Genomic DNA, 16,430 nt, shown 5'->3' on the forward strand with positions numbered 1-16,430 from the left:
GAGAGGAGTCCCTGCTAGGAGAAGTAAGGGAAGCTAGGAGGGGACAGCAAGAGTGGTCAGCAGGAAGTGAATTAGATAAGATGCTGAAGGGCAAAATGAAAAGACAAGGAGACATTCCTTTTTTTAATAATCCTTACCTTCTGTCTTAGAATTAATAGTGCGTATCAGTTTCAAGGCAGTAGTAGTACAATAAGGCCTAGGCAACTGGGGTTAAGTTAAGAAGTGTCTGAGGCTAGATTTGAACCTAGGATCTCTGGGCTTGGCTCTCAATCTACTGAGCTGCCTACCTGCCCCAATGTTATACTTTAAAACAAACAAAACCTAACCTTTACCTTCCATCTTAGAATCAGTATTGTATACTGGTTTCAAGGAAGAAGAATGGTAAAGGCTAGGCAATGGGGATTAAGTGACTTGCCCAGGGTCACACTGTTGGGAAATGTCTAAGACTAGATTTGAATGTAGGCCCTCCCATCTCTGGGCCTGGCCTTCTATCCCCTGCCCCTGCCCCAGCATTATTCTTTTTTTTCTGATTCTTTTTTAAATTTTTTATTAAAAGATAATTTATTTTCCCAATTACATGTAATAACAATTTTCAAACTGCATTTCTGAAATAAGATCCAAATGATCTCCCTCCCTCTTTTGCCTCCCTCCTCTCCGAGTTGGTAAACAACTTGATCTGGCTTATATATGTATTATAATGCAAAACATACTTCCATATTGGTCATCGTTATAAGAGAATAATCATATAAAACCAAAATCCCAAAATGAAACCAGAGATAAGCTAATGTGAAAGATAGTACGCTTTGATCTGCATCTGACTCCAACAGTTCTTTCTCTGGTGGATAGCATTTTTTATCAAAAGAGTCCTTCAGAATTGTCCTAGATCACTGTGTTGCTTAGAATAGCCAAGTCTTTCACCACTGATCATTTGTACAAATTGCTGTGTACAATGTTCTCCCGGTTCTGCTTTTTTCACTTTGCATCCGTTCAGGGAGGTCTTTCCAGCTTTTTCTGAAATCATCCCCCTTATCATTTCTTAGAGCACAACAGTATTCCATCACTATCGTGTTCAATCTCCAATTGAGGGACCTCCCCTCAGTTTCCAATTCTTTGCCCCTACAACAAGAGCTGCTATACAATATTTTTGTACAACTAAATCCTTTCCCCCTTTTTATGATCTCTTTGGTATACAGACCCAGTAGTGGTATATTACAGGATCAAAGGGTATATAGGCACATGTTACAGTCCTCTGGGCACAGTTCCAGATTGCCCTCCAGAATGGCTGGATCATTCACAACTCTACCAACAATGTATTGCCCCAGTGTTGCCACATCCCAGCATTATTCTTGAAAGGTCTCTGCCTCCTCCTGTTTCCTCTACATTCTTGCTCGAAGCCTACGCTGTGGAATTGTCAGTAAGCACTGAGTGACTACTCTGCGGTAGGTGCTATGGAAAGAGGATCCCTCTCCTCCAGAGCTTACAGCGTAGAGAAGCTGGAAAAGGCCTCAGGGAGGTCATGAGAATTAAACATTCCCAAAGGGAAGGACAGCGTGGGGAAAAAAGCATGTGGGCAGGGGGGAGCCACACGTCACGGGGAACACTGGCCCATAGCAGGAAGCATGAGGAAAGTGCCAGGCCTCCTGCGGTCCCCCATCCCTCTGCTACACGTCACCCAACGTAAAATGCATTCATCAGCACCTGCCAGGTGACAGAGGAGAGGATAACTTGTGTTTACCGGCAAAAACAAGCTTTCTGGGCTCCTCCTGCACTGTCCCTTACAGCAGGGCTTGAGGAGAGAAGGAGGGATGAAGTAAATTGCTTCTACTGGCTGCAGAACTGCTTTGTGTCACCTCTCTGCGATAGCGGAGAGATATACAGACTAAGAGGGGCCTGATGCTTATTCGTTGTTGACCCTGGTTGAGTCATTCTACTTTCTTTAAAAACCCTTCCTTGCTGTCTTAGAATCAATACCACATACAGGTTCCAAGACAGTAAGGGCTCAGCAGTGGGGGTTGAATGACTTGCTCAGGGTGACATAGCTAGGAAGTGTCTGAGACCAAATTTGAACCCAGGACCTCCTGTCTCTAGGTCTGCCTCTCCTTTCTCTGAGCTATTCAGCTACCTCTGAGTCATTCCACTTCTGAGCATCCAGCACGGGGGAAGGGGCTCAAGGTTTGTGGCCAAATATTAGTTCAACCATAAAAATAAGACAGCAAGAGGATGCCTCTGTGGGTTTATCGCTTTGGAGAGTCTGCTAGAAGACAGATGCAGGATCCTCCGGAAAAGAAAGGAGAAAGGGGCTGCTGGGTGGCTCAGTGGATAGAATCCCAGACCTGGAGATGGGAGGTCCTGAGTTCAAATGTGGCCTTAGATGCTTCCTAGCTGTGTGACCCTGGATAAGTCACTTAACCCCCATTGCCCAGCCTTTACTGCTCTTCTGTCTTGGAACCAATACACAGTATTGAGTCTAAGGCAGAAGGAAAGGATTTAAAATTTTAAAAGGGTAAAGAATCTCTGATCTAGGGGGCTCCCCGGATCCTAGTGTCAGGGATGGGAAGGATGAACAGCAGGCAGTCTGTTCCAACTGTTCTCAGTGTCTGATCAGATGAGTCGGTGGCATTGCCTGGCCCAGAGTGGCCAGGGTCTGGGAGAGGGCTCACTTTGCTCCCTGGCCTGCTGCCCCCTCCTAAAGGGAGGGACTTGCTCAGAAACCATCCGTACGGAGGGGCAGAGGCTGCTCCATGCCAGTGATGAGGAGCTCGGGCTCCTGGGACCAGGCGGAGGCTCTGGCCACACTCTCGTCCCTCCTGGGCTCCATAGCAAACTCTTCCTGACGCTCCTGCCGAAGGGAGCGAAGAATCTCTTTAGACAGCGAGAAGCCGCTTAGAGTTCTATCCTCGGGTTCTGGAGAGTGAAATCAAACAATTGATCCATAAACAAACATTTATTAATTGCCTACTATGTGCTACGCATAACTCATCTTCCTGAGTTCAAATCTGGCAACAGAAACTTATTAGCTGTGTGACCCTGGGCAAAACAGTGAACCCCGCTGGCCTCAGTTTCCTCATCTGTCAAATGAGCTGGAGAAGGAAATGGCAAACCCCTCCTGTACCTCTGCCAAGAAAAGCCCAAATGGGGTCATGAAGAGTCCGACACGACTGAAAAACAACTGAATGACAACAATGAAATGTGCTAGGGCCATAGAGGCATTACCTCCTACGTGGGGTCACATGTAAATACAGACGTGCCTGCACAAATCAGTGCCCACAAAGAACTTTTCCAGGGACAGGAGGCTCTGCCTGTTCTTACGCCCTGGAGGTTGGGGGGTCTGCCCGCCCCCAAAGGCCTGGAGTCACAGAATAACGGAATCATGGCCTGGTGATGTTGGGACAGATGGGAGAAATCAAGTCCAACTATGTAATGTTACAAGTGGGGAAACTGAGCCCTGCATCAAGGAGTCAACTTCCTCAAGGTCCCACAAGGATTCACAGTATGGGATGAGAAGACTTGGATAAGAATCCCAATTCTTATCCAGATTATTAGTTTATTCTAATCCCAGTTTATTAACTCTGAAACCCTAGATGAGTCATTTAATTTCTCCCAGCCTCAGCTTCCTCATCTTTAAAGTGGGAAGGAATCGAGGAACTATGTGCCAGGCACAGATATCATTTCATCTGATCCTTACAACCACCCTGGGAGGTAAGTGCTTTTCTTATTCCCATCTTACAGATCAGGAAACTGAGGCAGTTGGAGGTTAAATGACTTGCCTAGGGTCAAAGAGCTAATAAATTCCAAGGCCAGGTTTGATTTCAGGTCTTCCTAAATCCAGGCCCTGTAGGCCTTCAGTACTCTTTTTTTTAAACCCTTCCCTTCCAAATTAGAATTGTATTGGTTCCAATATGGAATTGGTTCCAAATTGGAATATGTATTGGTTCCAAGGCAGAAGAGTGGTAAGGGCTAGGCAATGGGGGTCAAGTGACTTGCTCAGGGTCACACAGCTGGGAAGTGTCTGAAGTCATATTTGAACCCAGGACCTCCCATCTCTAGGCCTGGCTCTCAATCCACTGAGCCACCCAGCTGCCCCCTCAGCACTCTTACTGACTCATTTCTAGAGCATTTCAAAGAACTTTCCCTCCGATAGCCCAGTGGGGCAAGTATGGTTATCCCTTTCATTATCCCTAGCTAACAGGTGAAACTGAGGCCTAAACTGTCCCCAGGATCCCAAAGCGAACATCCTGGACCCTTACTCTCTGGCCTAGAGGTTCAACTCTGCTTCTTGCCTCTACTTCCTCCCTAACCCGGGAGCCACCCTGCCCCTGGCCCTGGCCCTCACCCTGGTACACGATGAGTCGGCAGTGGTTACGGGCCTCAGGGGCATCCTCGAGGATGTCTTCAAGTGTCCGGCAGAAAAGCTTGGCTTGCTCCAGACGGTCTGCCCGGCTAAAGCCAGCCCGCCCGTCCTGGGACATGGAGAACAGGGTCTGCAGCGGGGTGGCAAACTCCAGGAGACAGACTCCAGCCTGAGAGGGACAGGGAGGAAGGTTGGATGGTCTCCCTTTCCATGGCCATGGCAGCTAGAGCTGTTGTCCCGGTGCCTCTCTCCATCTCCGAGGATCTCCCCACCCCCACTGTAGATGCAAAGACAGGCCTCCAGGGGCATGACTGTCTTCATCCGTTCGTTTCTGCTCTGCTCCTGACTGGTTGGCCCTTGGCCTGAGCCCAGGCTGCCCGAGCTGTTCTTACCCATTCCCCCGGGTCTTTCCGGAGGGAACCCGCAGAGTTGAGATGTAGGCCAGGCCGGGCAGAGGCTGTAGCTCAGCAGAGCAGGTCCCTGAAGGGCAGGGAGCCCCGAGAAACTTCCCGACTCTGAACCCCCGGTGCTGGGCGCTCGTTGAAGTGTAGATGGAGTTGGGCCAGGAACCCAGAGTCCCGGTCTTGCTCGCTCCAGTCCCGACTCCAGCTCCCATCACTCCCCGGCTCCACCCCTCTTCCTCCTCTCCGCGTCACTCACCAGCCGCCCACCTTCCCAGATTTTGTAGATGCTGTTGGTGTAGACCCTGCCTTTGATGCCTGCCCGGTCCGCTCGGTGCTGGGGGAGCTCTTGCAGGAAGTGAATGTTGGGGTCGGCCTGACTCAGGTCATCAGGGACCCGGCAATCCAGGGGGATGAGGATGTGAAGCCGATGGCCCTCGGGGCTCCTCAAGACATCCTTGTTGAACTGGTTGTACGCTTGGATTCGGGCCTGAAGCCCTGGGTGGGGACCACGAGCAGTCGTGGAGGGGGGAGACGAGCACAGGGAAAGAGAGGGAATAAAGGTGAAGGGGAGCCCATTCCCTCGAGACCCCGAAAGCCTATCATAGCCCTGGAAGGGAGGGGGCTGTCTGTCGCAGGACGGTAGATCACTTCAGAGGTTCTCCAGGCCAACCCCCCCCCCATTTTAGAGACAAGGGTCCAAGAGGGAGAAAGTGACCAGAGCCACCTCCCACGGCAGTAAATAGCAGAGTCAGGACTGGCTCCAGAGTGGCTAACTAAATCCAGGACTCTGTGATGCATCACCTCCCTCTGTTCTAGGGGTTTAACCAGAAGAGAGACCACCTTGGGTTTCCTTTTGTGGTGAGAGGGAATAGCAATGGCATAGGGCTTTTGTCAGCTGTGCCCCCTAAACTGACCTCGAGGGGGGACCCATCCAGCTGTAGGTGTGGATGTATATGAGTATGTGGGGCGAGAGACAGTGCCTGCTTTATTGGGGGTTAGCATCCTGCCTTGGGAGCAAGTTGCCAGCTGGATGGCTCAGTAGATTGAGAGCCAGGAATAGAGACAGGAGGTCCTGGTTTCAAATCTAGTCTCAGACACTTCCCAGCTGTGTGACCCTGAGCAAGTCACTTAACCCTCATTGCCCAGCCCTTACTGCTCTTCTGCCTTGGAACCAATACCAGTAGTGATTCTGGGAAGGTAAGGGTTTAAAAATAAAAAATATTCCATATAAAAATAAAAAAGATTCTAAATAAAAATAAAAAATATTCTAGATAAAAATAAAAATAAAAAAGATTCTTGTCAATCCTGGGAAGAGGAGAGGGAAACAACATGAATCATGCAACCATGGAAAAATACTTAAAAATTAAGATACTTCAAAATTAAAACAAAAAATTTTTAAAGAATAACAAAAACTAAAAAAAGATTCTTATATGGAGAGAGATGTAACCTTACCCATTCATATATGTCATTAGTCCAAGCCTGACTTTTACCTCCTTTTAGTCTCTCCTGAGGCCCCTTCCCAGCAAAGAACAGAAAAATAAAATCCACTCTCCCCCCTACATTTGAAAAAAAGGAGGGAGGGTAGTCAAGGAGAGAAGAGCAGGCCCCAGGGATTATTCTTCTCTCTTCCCTTTCTTACTTCTCTTCTCTCCCCCAACCCCCAGATTCCTGCATCAGCAAATACTCCATCCATAGGGCAGTGAGTACCAGACACAACACCTCAAAGGTGATATCTGAGATCTAAGTTATATCTGTGGAATGAATTCAAGGCTGGTAGTTGTCCTTGAACCCGGATCTCCCTTGGTGGGATATAAATAGATAGATAGAGATAATTTTTTATTTTTGAAAAATTTAATTAGTCATTTTAGAATATTTTCCCTGGCTACAAGTCATTCTTTCCCTCCCCTCTCCCACACCCCCGTAGCCAAGCCACAATTCCACTGGGTTTTACATGTGTAGTGGGATTGATAGATGGATATTTAGCATCTGAGAGTCCATGGAGACTCCCATAGAACTTAGTCTAAGATCCCAAAGACGTTCCCCCCAACCCCATCCTGACCCTCACCCCTGGGTTCGAGTCTTAGTTAGCCACTTGGCCCTTGGACAGTCCACTATTATTATCTATAAAATGGGGATAATCCTCCCTGGGTGGGTGGGGGGCAGTTTGTGAGTAATGAATACGATGACATACATGCATGAAAGCACTTTGGAAACTATAAAACACTTCTGACGAGCAAAGAACTTGCCGAGATGGAGGTGGGGGTAGAATGGAATGGGGAGGGCTGCTTACCAGGCAAGATCAGCTTCAAGTACCCAATATAGTAGGACCAAGCCAGTCCATGGGCCACGTTGAGGTGCTTCTTTTCACAGACTTCAGAGATCTCAGCTGGAGTCAGGCTCTGGAGGGAGGGAAGGACAGAAGCCCTCATGAGCGCTGGCACAAGGAATCGATCCCCAGGGAGCGATCCAGCCCTGACCATTGCCCTCTCCTCTTCTAGTACTCACCCTACCACTCAAGAGCAGCCTCAGTGGCTTTATACGGAGTTACTGAAGGCTCAAAAACAAATTCTCATTTGTGTTTTTTAATGCTCCCCTGGGTAACCTTTCCTCCACTCTCCATTCAACGCCAAGCGCCCTTCTGTTTCCCCTGTCTCCAAGTCCACCTCTCGGGTCTTTTGTACCTGGAGTCCTAGGATGAAGCTCAGTGCTTGGGCAAGGCCCAGCATGGCAAGAGTCCAGAGGAGTGACAGGTTTGGATTACTGGAGAGGGTGACGCAGAAATATCCCGAGAGCAGCAACAGAGAACCCTGCTGGAGTGGGCAGCCTACACAGGCTTGCACCGCCTGCCAGTAGCTGCCCTGGTACCTGGAGGATCACAAAAAAGGGAGAGAAGGGGAAGAGGGGACATCCCCAGAGGCCTGGCCAGTACTCAAGGCCTAGGCTAGGACTAATAGCCTCTACCCAGGGTCATCTGGACACCAGAAGCAGAGGGAAAGGGGGCTGTGAGGGACAGAGAGGACAAACCAAAGGAGACATTCTTCGGAGGGATCAAGGTGAAGGATGAAGGTAGTGGCTAAGAGGGGGATGATAAAGGAAGATGATAATAATGATGATGATAGATAGATAGATAGATAGCATTTATATAGCACTCAGTTTTCACAGTAGCCCTGGGAGATGGGTGCTATTGTTATCCTCATTTTACAAATGAGGAAACTGAGGTTGCTAGAGGTTAAGGGACTTGTCCTGGGTCTCATATCTAGTAAATATCTGAGGCAACACTTGAACCCAGAGTCTTCCTGACTCCAGGGCCGATGCTCTCTCCATTCTTTCTAATACTTCACCTGGATTGGAGATGACACAGTTCCTCAGCCAGGCAGCAGGCCCTCTTCAGCAGCAGCTTCACCTGCATAGCAGTAAGGTAGAACAGTAGCCACTGCAGGGTGTGGGCAGCCGGCTCCCCCAGGCTATACACAGTGACCAGGCAGAGGCTCAACAGGACACAGGCTGCCTTCTGAGCCCCCCAGCCCCGGGGTTGGGGGATGGAGGGGTGGAGACGGGGATTCGGCATCTGTGGGCAAAAAGAATTCACTGATACAGCTAGCTACTCCCAACTTCCTTCCCTTCTGAGAAAAAGGCCCCACTTCGGGGAATAGGAATGAGATTTTATCACTTCCCATGACTGCCCCTTCTGTAGGGCCCTCTCCCCTTCCCTTCAGAGGGCCCTCCCTTGGATATTCCCTTCTCTGTGGATGACAGAAGGGGGAAATGCTGCTTCTGGCCTCATCCTAAATTCAAATCACATGTACTGCCCCAGCAAAAGCAGGGATGCTCCCTGGTGCCCCGTACAGAGATGGCAGTGGAGAAGAAGGGGGATTGATAAAGAAGGACCCCTGAAATACTATTGTGCTCAAAGGAATAATGAACTGGAGGAATTCCACGTGAACTGAAACAACTTCCAGGAAGTGATGCAGAGTGAGAGGAGCAGAACCAGGAGAACCTTCTACACAGAGACTGATATACTGTGGCACAATTGAACATAATGGACTTCTCTACTAGCAGCAATGAAATGATCCAGGACAATTCTGAGGCACTTATGAGAAGGGATGCTATCCACATCCAGAGAAAGAACGATGGGAGCAGAAACGCAGAAGAAAAACATATGATTGATCAGATGGATTGATGGGGATATTATTGGGGATGTAGACCTTAAATGATCACTTTATTGCAAATTTAGATAATATGGAAATAGGTTTTGAACAATGATACATGTAAAACCCAGTGGAATTGCTTGTCAGCTCCAGGAAGGGGGAGAGAGAAGGGGAGGGAAAGAACATGAATCCTGTAACCATGGAAAAATATTCTAAATTAATTAATTAAAGAAAAATTTAAAGAAAAACCCCTGACAATATGTATGCATGAAAATAAATAGCTAGATATCCACCTGGATGTTATTGTCGCTTTCCTCCCCAAACTCTCCGTTAACCAGGTGAGTTATGTCCCTTCACCCTTCCAGGAATATCCCTCCCGGCCTCACCCACATTCCTTCCCCTTCCAGGAAGCAAAGCTATGTACATTGTTTGTATTTCAGTAGGGGAATGGAGAGTTAGTTTTACCCAGAACTATAGACTGAAGATCAGAGCTTGGGAGGCATAGAATTGTGGGGAAGGTTCCGTGTCCACTTACCTTCCTGACTCTGTGTCCCTAAGACACCTGGAACTTCTAGGCTGGGTTTCCCAAAGGTTTCTAGCCTTTCCTTCACTCAAGGGCTCTTCTCAGAATCCCGGCAAAGTAAAGAAAGCTCAGAAACTTCCTCTCTGGGCAAGGATTTAGTCATAATTCAGGACAGTCTTCCTGAAACAGAGCTGAGAGAACAAGCCTGCTCAGCCACCCACACAAGCACCCACCAGACCGCCAACCAGTCACAAGCATTTTCTCTAGCCCTAGGGTCACTGGCACGGAAATCCAGGATTCACAAATAGAGTTTAAGGAGGAGAGCGCCCCAGTCTGATTTTATCAACACCAAAGAGCCTTGATTCTCTGAGCAGAAACTCTACTTCTCCCTCTCTGAATTTTCTAAGAGCAGCAGATGTCTCCATGTTAAATCTGTTGGTCTTTTTTCACTTTGGATTCTCCTTGACTTCTCTGCCATGTTTGATACTGTTGAGGATCCCATCTTCCTACACACTCTTACTTCTTTTGGGAGGGAATAAACATTTATTAAAAGCCAACTATATACTTCCTAGCTGTGTAACCCTGGGCAAGTCACTTAACCCAAGAAAAGCTCTTACCACTCTTACCACTTGAAACTGATACTTAGTATTAATTCCAAGACAGAAAAGTTGGGTTTAAAATATATATATATATATATATATATTTTTTTTTTTTTTTAAAAGCGTATTCTGTTCCAGGTACTGTGCCAAACACTTTACAAGTATTATCTCATCGACTCCTCACAATAACTATAGGAGGTAGGGGCTGTCATTATTACCATTTTATGGGTGAGGAAACTGAGGCAGTCAGAGGTTGAGGTTAGTGATTTACCCAGGAACACTCAGTTAGGAAGCATCTGAGTTTAGGTCTGAGCTCTGGTCTTTCTGACTCCAGGATCAGCACTCTATTTACTGTGCCACCTAGCTGCCTCTTGACTTCCTCAGCACTGTTTTCTTGCTTCTTTATCTTCCTTCTGAGCTCCTAAACCTGAATTTGTCTTCCATAGCTGTACTGGAAACTTTCCTCTTGTTTCTGTCTCCTTTCCTCTCTGTCTTTCTGCCTCTCTCTTTCTCTGTCCCTCTCTCCAAACCCTTACCATCTTTCTTAGAGTCAATATTAAGTATCTGTTTTAAGGCAGATGAATTGTGAGGGCTAGGCAATTGGATTTAAGTAACTTGCCCAGGTTAACACAGCTAGGAAGTATTCAACCCCCCTGTTTCTCTATCCACTCTCCTGAACTTGAACTCACTGAGTCCCATATGTTCAATCATTGCCCTTATGCAGATGATTCCCAAAACTAGATTTTCAACTTTACTCCCTCCTATTCTCACACTTTCTATTCATTGCCCATTGGACATCTTCTGGATGCCCCATCAGCATCTAGAAATCAACATATCTAGAACAGAACTCCTTATTTCTTCTTTTTTTTTTAACCCTCACCTTCCATCTTAGAATCAATACTATGTATTGGTTCCAAGGTAGAAGAGAGCTAAGGACTAGGCAATGGAAGTTAAGTGACTTGTTCAAGGTCACACAGCTTGGAATTGTCTGAAGTCATATTTGAACTTAGAACCTTCTGTCTGTAGGCCTGGCTCTCAATCCACTGAATCACCCAGTTCCCCCCTCCCATTATTTCTTTTTTATTAATTTATTTAGAATATTTTTCCATGGTTACAGGATTCATGTTCTTTTCCTCCCCTTCTCTCTCCCCCTTCCTGGAGCTGACAAGCAATTCCACTGGGTTTTACATGTATCATTGTTCAAAACCTATTTCCATATTACTAATATTTGCAGTAGAATGATCATTTAAAGTCAACATCCCCAATCATATCCCCATCAAACCAAGTGATCAATCATATGTTTTTCTTCTGCGTTTCTGCTCCCATTGTTCTTTCTCTGGATGTGGATAGTGTCCTTTCTCATAAGTCCCTCAGAATTGTCCTGGATCATTGCATTGCTGCTAGTAGAGTTTACATTACATTTACATTACATTCGATTGTACCACAGTGTATCCATCTCTGTGTACAATGTTCTCCTGGTTCTGCTCCTTTTGCTCTGCATCAATTCCTGGCAGTCTTTCCAATTCACATGGAATTCCTCCAGTTTATTATTCCTTTGAGCACAATAGTATTCCATCACCAGCATATACCACAATTTGTTCAGCCATTCCCCAATTGGAGGGCATCCCCTCATTTTCCAATTTTTTGCCACTACAAAGAGGACAGCTATGAATATTTTTGTGCACATATTTTCCCTATTATCCCTTTGGGGTACAGACCCAGCAGTGGTATGACTGGATCAAAGGGTGGCCAGTCTTTCCATTATTTCTTCTAAACCTCCTATTCCTCTAACCTTCTGGATTCCTACTGAGGGCACAAAGTTTGTAACCTCAGAGTCATCATTACCTTTTATTTCTCCTTCACTCAGTTTTCAAGGCATGTCATGTCACTTCCTCTTCTATAACAATAATAACACGCATTTATTTATCTATCACTTTAAAGTTGACAAAGGATACATTATCTCATTTGGTCCACAATCTCTAAATTATCTGTTCCCTCACCTCCACTCCCACAACTGCCACCCAAATCCAAGTGCTCATCACCTCTAGCCCAGAATGTTGAGACAGCTTCCTAATTAGTCTTCCACCTTCTGATCACACTTCTAAGCAATTGATCCTCCATGCAACAGTCAAAATAATCTTCCTAAAACACAAATCTGATCATATTATTCCCCTGCTCAAAATTCTTCAATAATACTTACAGGATAAATAAAAAATGTTCAGTCTGGTCCTGAGGACCCTCCATAATCTTTCTCCAACCTACCTTTCTAGCATTGCTTCGTGTTACTTCCCTTCATGCAATCTTGAGTTCTAGTAAAACTGTCTTAAATTAGAGGCAGAAAAAGGAACTGAAAAAGAAAATGTTAATTCAAACTCACTGGGTGGCTCAGTCAACAACTTTTACTCAGCACAGCAAGAAACTAGCTTTAAAGTCATTAACACTGAGACAAGAGATTTCTGCTTCAATATGCTGGGATCATAGGCTCGTCAGGGACCTTAGTTGGTCATTTAATCCAAATTGTTCTATTTTACAGATGAGGAAACTGAGGCCTATCTATTGTACCACCTAGGTGCCCTTTCTATAAGTTGATCTCAGTCTTAATTCAAAGTACAATGGTGTTTCCTGGGTTAGAAAAAAGAGCCTGTTGGACTTATAGCTTTCTTAGATAACCAAGGACAGCTATTATCTGTTCCTTTGGTTTTCATGGATGTTGTCTTTCAAGAGACGGGATTCTGGGGGCAGAGTCAAAAAATCCCACCTGATCTCTACCAAATTATCCTTCAAAAAACTATAACACCTCAAGAATTTTGGAGTAGCAAAACCCACAAAAAATACAGAGTGAAGTAATTTTTCAGGCCCAAACAACTTAGAAGATCAGCACATCTTACAACAATGACCAACATGGCAATGTGTTTTGCATGATAACATATGTGATGGAGAGAAAAGAAGCCTGCAGAGAAGGCTGGAAAAGCAGACTCCAGAGCTGTCACTCAAGGAGAACATTCTAATTAGAATGGTGACCAGAAAGACTGTTGAGAAGGATCAGAACAAACTGAAATCTGAGTCTCTTTGCCTTTGAGACAGAAAGGAAGAAGGGGTCTCTTTTGCCTTGGAGACAGAAAAAAGAAAGAGTCTTTTGGTTTGGGGACAGAAAGAAAGAAGGACAAAGTTCAGCTCTCTCTGATTTCTCTGCTGTGTTACAGTGACTGAATTTCCAGACCTGTTAACCCATTTTTTCAATCTGAACTATATTCCACCATCCTCCAATCTAGGAATTATTCTAGAGTTAGGGAAACCCCAAACCCTCTTTCCTTCCATTTCCTTATCTTTCCCTTCTTCCCCAATAAATCCCTTACTTAATCTTAAAGAAGAGAAATAGTATTTTATTTGAGACATCATAAAACTCACCCTGAGTTGATTTAGGGAGAGTAATAGAAGAATCAACTGGAAGGACAGGGAAGAAGAAAGGAGGGACAAAGAGGGAGGAAAACCAGGAAGGGTAAAGGGAGGAAGGGAGAAAGGGAGGAGATTAGCAGTTGTGATCTTTAGTTATCATTTGTCACTCAAATAATCCTTTATTACAATTTGGCACCCTGAACTGACTGAATTCACAATTCTGAATAGACTATATAAGAGAAAACCAGAAAAAGACAAAAATGTTTAAGCAAATTATCTGTGGGGTGGTAGTGCTGGCAGCTATTGCAGGATATTGGATATACAATGTCCTGTATAGTACAATAACAACTATAATTTTAGATTCTGTGGGGTATATAGCTAACACTTTCATATTGAACATGCCTTTTCAAAAAGACACAATATTCTGCAAATACTGACACAGATCTACATTATTGTTATGGCTGCAATACAAACTATTATCTATATGAAGAATATTTATAGATGTGTAATTACAAAGACAGCACAGATCATGGTAGTGGATACCAATTTAGAAACACTGGTGAAGAACATGTTTGAGGAATTCTTAAAGGTAAAAGGGCTATATCAGATAAAAGATAAGGGAAATGGTCAGGCAGACAATGCATCTAAGGATAAAGAAAGGAAGGCCAAGAAAACAAAGTCGGGTGCATAAAGAAATGACAATGACAAGGAAACTAAGGCAAACAAAGAGGCTGAAAAAATTCTCCCACTAAAAGAAATTACTAAGATCTCTGATTCAGCTGGAGTGTTACACTCCAAAGTTCATAAGCAATTTACTACTCAAGAATTAGATTCCGGGACTTCCGGTTAAGATGGCGGCTTAGAGAAAGCTAAAGTTCAGATCTCTGGAAAACCCTTCCCGACCAATCTCAAACTATAAGCTCCTAAGGCGCCGAAATTCAAGACAATCAACAGCACAGACCCTGGGAACCCTCCTCCTGGACCTGGACCCGGTTCAAAAGGTACGGCTCCCCTCAAAAGCCAGAACCCGAGATCACTCGGACCTCAGGGGTAGGAGCGCAGAGTCCAAGACTCTGGGAAGCCGCAACCCGGCTGGGCTCAGAGAGCAGGGTCCTCGGAACAACAACCCTCAGGGCCTTCTATCCGAGTCCCAGTGAAAGTTACTGCCTGAGGCTTCCTCTGGGTCGAAACAACAGCAACCCTCAGGGCGGGCAAGACAGCCTCACTGGCTGGATCCTGCTATCCAAGTCTCAGTGAAAGTCCTTGCCCTCGGAGCTTGGGGAAGCTGCAGCCCATCCCCCCGTAGGCCGATGAAACAGCCTCACGGCCAGCGATTCTGAAGGCAACTTCCGGAAAGCAAGCCGGGGGGGAGAGTGTGGCCTCGTGGTCCGACCCTTCCATTCCAGTTCCAGTGAGGCATATTCAGTTTAACCCAGGGAAAGCCCATAGAACCAACATCTGCCCAGGACTAAAGCCTCTGAACACCAGACAGAGATAAGAAAAGCTAATCCTCCACGTTCAGAGATGGCAAATTCCACAGAAGCACAGAAGCCCCAAAATACCAAGAAAAATAAGAAGAAAGGGGCGACTTTGGACACATTCTATGGAGCCAAAATACAAAATACAGAGCATATAGAAGAAGATATACAAGAAAATGCTCCAAAATCTTCCAAAGGAAATAGAAACTCTCCACAAACCCATGAAGAATTTGAATCAGAAATGACCAAAAAGATGGAAGCCCTCTGGGAGGAAAAGTGGGAAATAATGCAAAAGAAATTTACGCATCTACAAAACCAGTTTGACCAAACTGTAAAAGAAAACCAGGCTTTAAAGCAAGAACTAATAAAGCAAAGCCAAAACACCAAGAAATTAGAAGAGAACATAAAATATCTCACCGACAAGGTGATAGATCTGGAAAATAGAGGGAGAAGAGAGAATTTAAGAATAATTGGACTCCCAGAAAAGCCAGAAATAAACACCAAACTGGACATGGTGATACAAGATATAATCAAAGAAAATTGCCCAGAGATTCTAGAACAAGGGGGCAATACAGCCACTGACAGAGCTCACAGAACACCTTCTACACTAAACCCCCAAAAGACAACTCCCAGGAATGTAATTGCCAAATTCCAAAGCTATCAAACAAAAGAAAAAATCCTACAGGAAGCCAGAAAAAGACAATTTAGATATAAAGGAATGCCAATCAGGGTCACACAAGACCTTGCAAGTTCTACTCTGAATGATCATAAGGCATGGAACATGATCTTCAGAAAGGCAAGAGAGCTGGGTCTCCAACCAAGAATCAGCTACCCAGCAAAACTGACTATATACTTCCAAGGGAAAGTATGGGCATTCAACAAAATAGAAGACTTCCAACTCTTTGCAAAGAAAAGACCAGAGCTCTGTGGAAAGTTTGATACCGAAAATCAAAGAGCAAGGAATACCTGAAAAGGTAAATATTAAGGAAAGGGGAAAAATGTTATCTTCTTCTTTTACTCAAACTCTCTTCTATAAGGACTACATTTATATCAATCTATGTATACTAACATGTGGGGAAAATGTAATGTATAAATAGGGGGTAAAGAAAGACCAAATAGGATAATGGTTCTCACACAAAGATTCACATGGGAAGGGGAGGGGAAGAAAACTCCTATAAGAAGGAGAGGAAGAGAGGGGGGGAGGTATACTTAAACCTCAATCTCAGGGAAATCAACTCTGAGAGGGAAAAACATCCAGATCCATTGGGATCTTGAATTCTATCTTACCCAACAAGGGTAAGGAGAAGGGAAAACCAAGGGGGGGAGGGGGAGAGGGAGAACAAAAAGGGAGGGAAAGAGAGGGGGGAGGGGGAGGGAACAAAAAGGAAGGGACTAAAAAGGGAAACATCAAGGGAGGGGACAAGGGGGACTGTTTCAAAGTAAATCACTGGACTAAAAGGTAGAGCCGAAGAAGAAAAGGTTAGAATTAGGGAAGGCAATCAAAATGCCAGGGAGTCCACAAATGACAATC

General features: G+C 45.3%; 1 protein-coding gene across 1 annotated transcript; it reads right to left on the reverse strand.

Annotated features, from left to right (window-relative positions):
- Nucleotides 1-518: 518 nt before the first annotated feature.
- On the reverse strand, nucleotides 519-9,672 carry STING1 (stimulator of interferon response cGAMP interactor 1). Its single transcript, XM_016428647.2, has 7 exons — nucleotides 9,439-9,672; nucleotides 8,097-8,323; nucleotides 7,437-7,620; nucleotides 7,046-7,154; nucleotides 5,012-5,250; nucleotides 4,334-4,520; nucleotides 519-2,904 (listed from the first exon to the last, which is right to left on the reverse strand). The coding sequence occupies exons 2-7, from the start codon at nucleotides 8,321-8,323 to the stop codon at nucleotides 2,705-2,707; spliced, it is 1,146 nt and encodes a 381-aa protein (XP_016284133.2). The 5' UTR covers nucleotides 9,439-9,672; the 3' UTR covers nucleotides 519-2,704.
- Between the last annotated feature and the right edge of the window lie 6,758 nt (nucleotides 9,673-16,430).

This window comes from Monodelphis domestica, chromosome 1 (assembly GCF_027887165.1).
Source record: "Monodelphis domestica isolate mMonDom1 chromosome 1, mMonDom1.pri, whole genome shotgun sequence".
NCBI lineage: Eukaryota > Metazoa > Chordata > Mammalia > Didelphimorphia > Didelphidae > Monodelphis > Monodelphis domestica.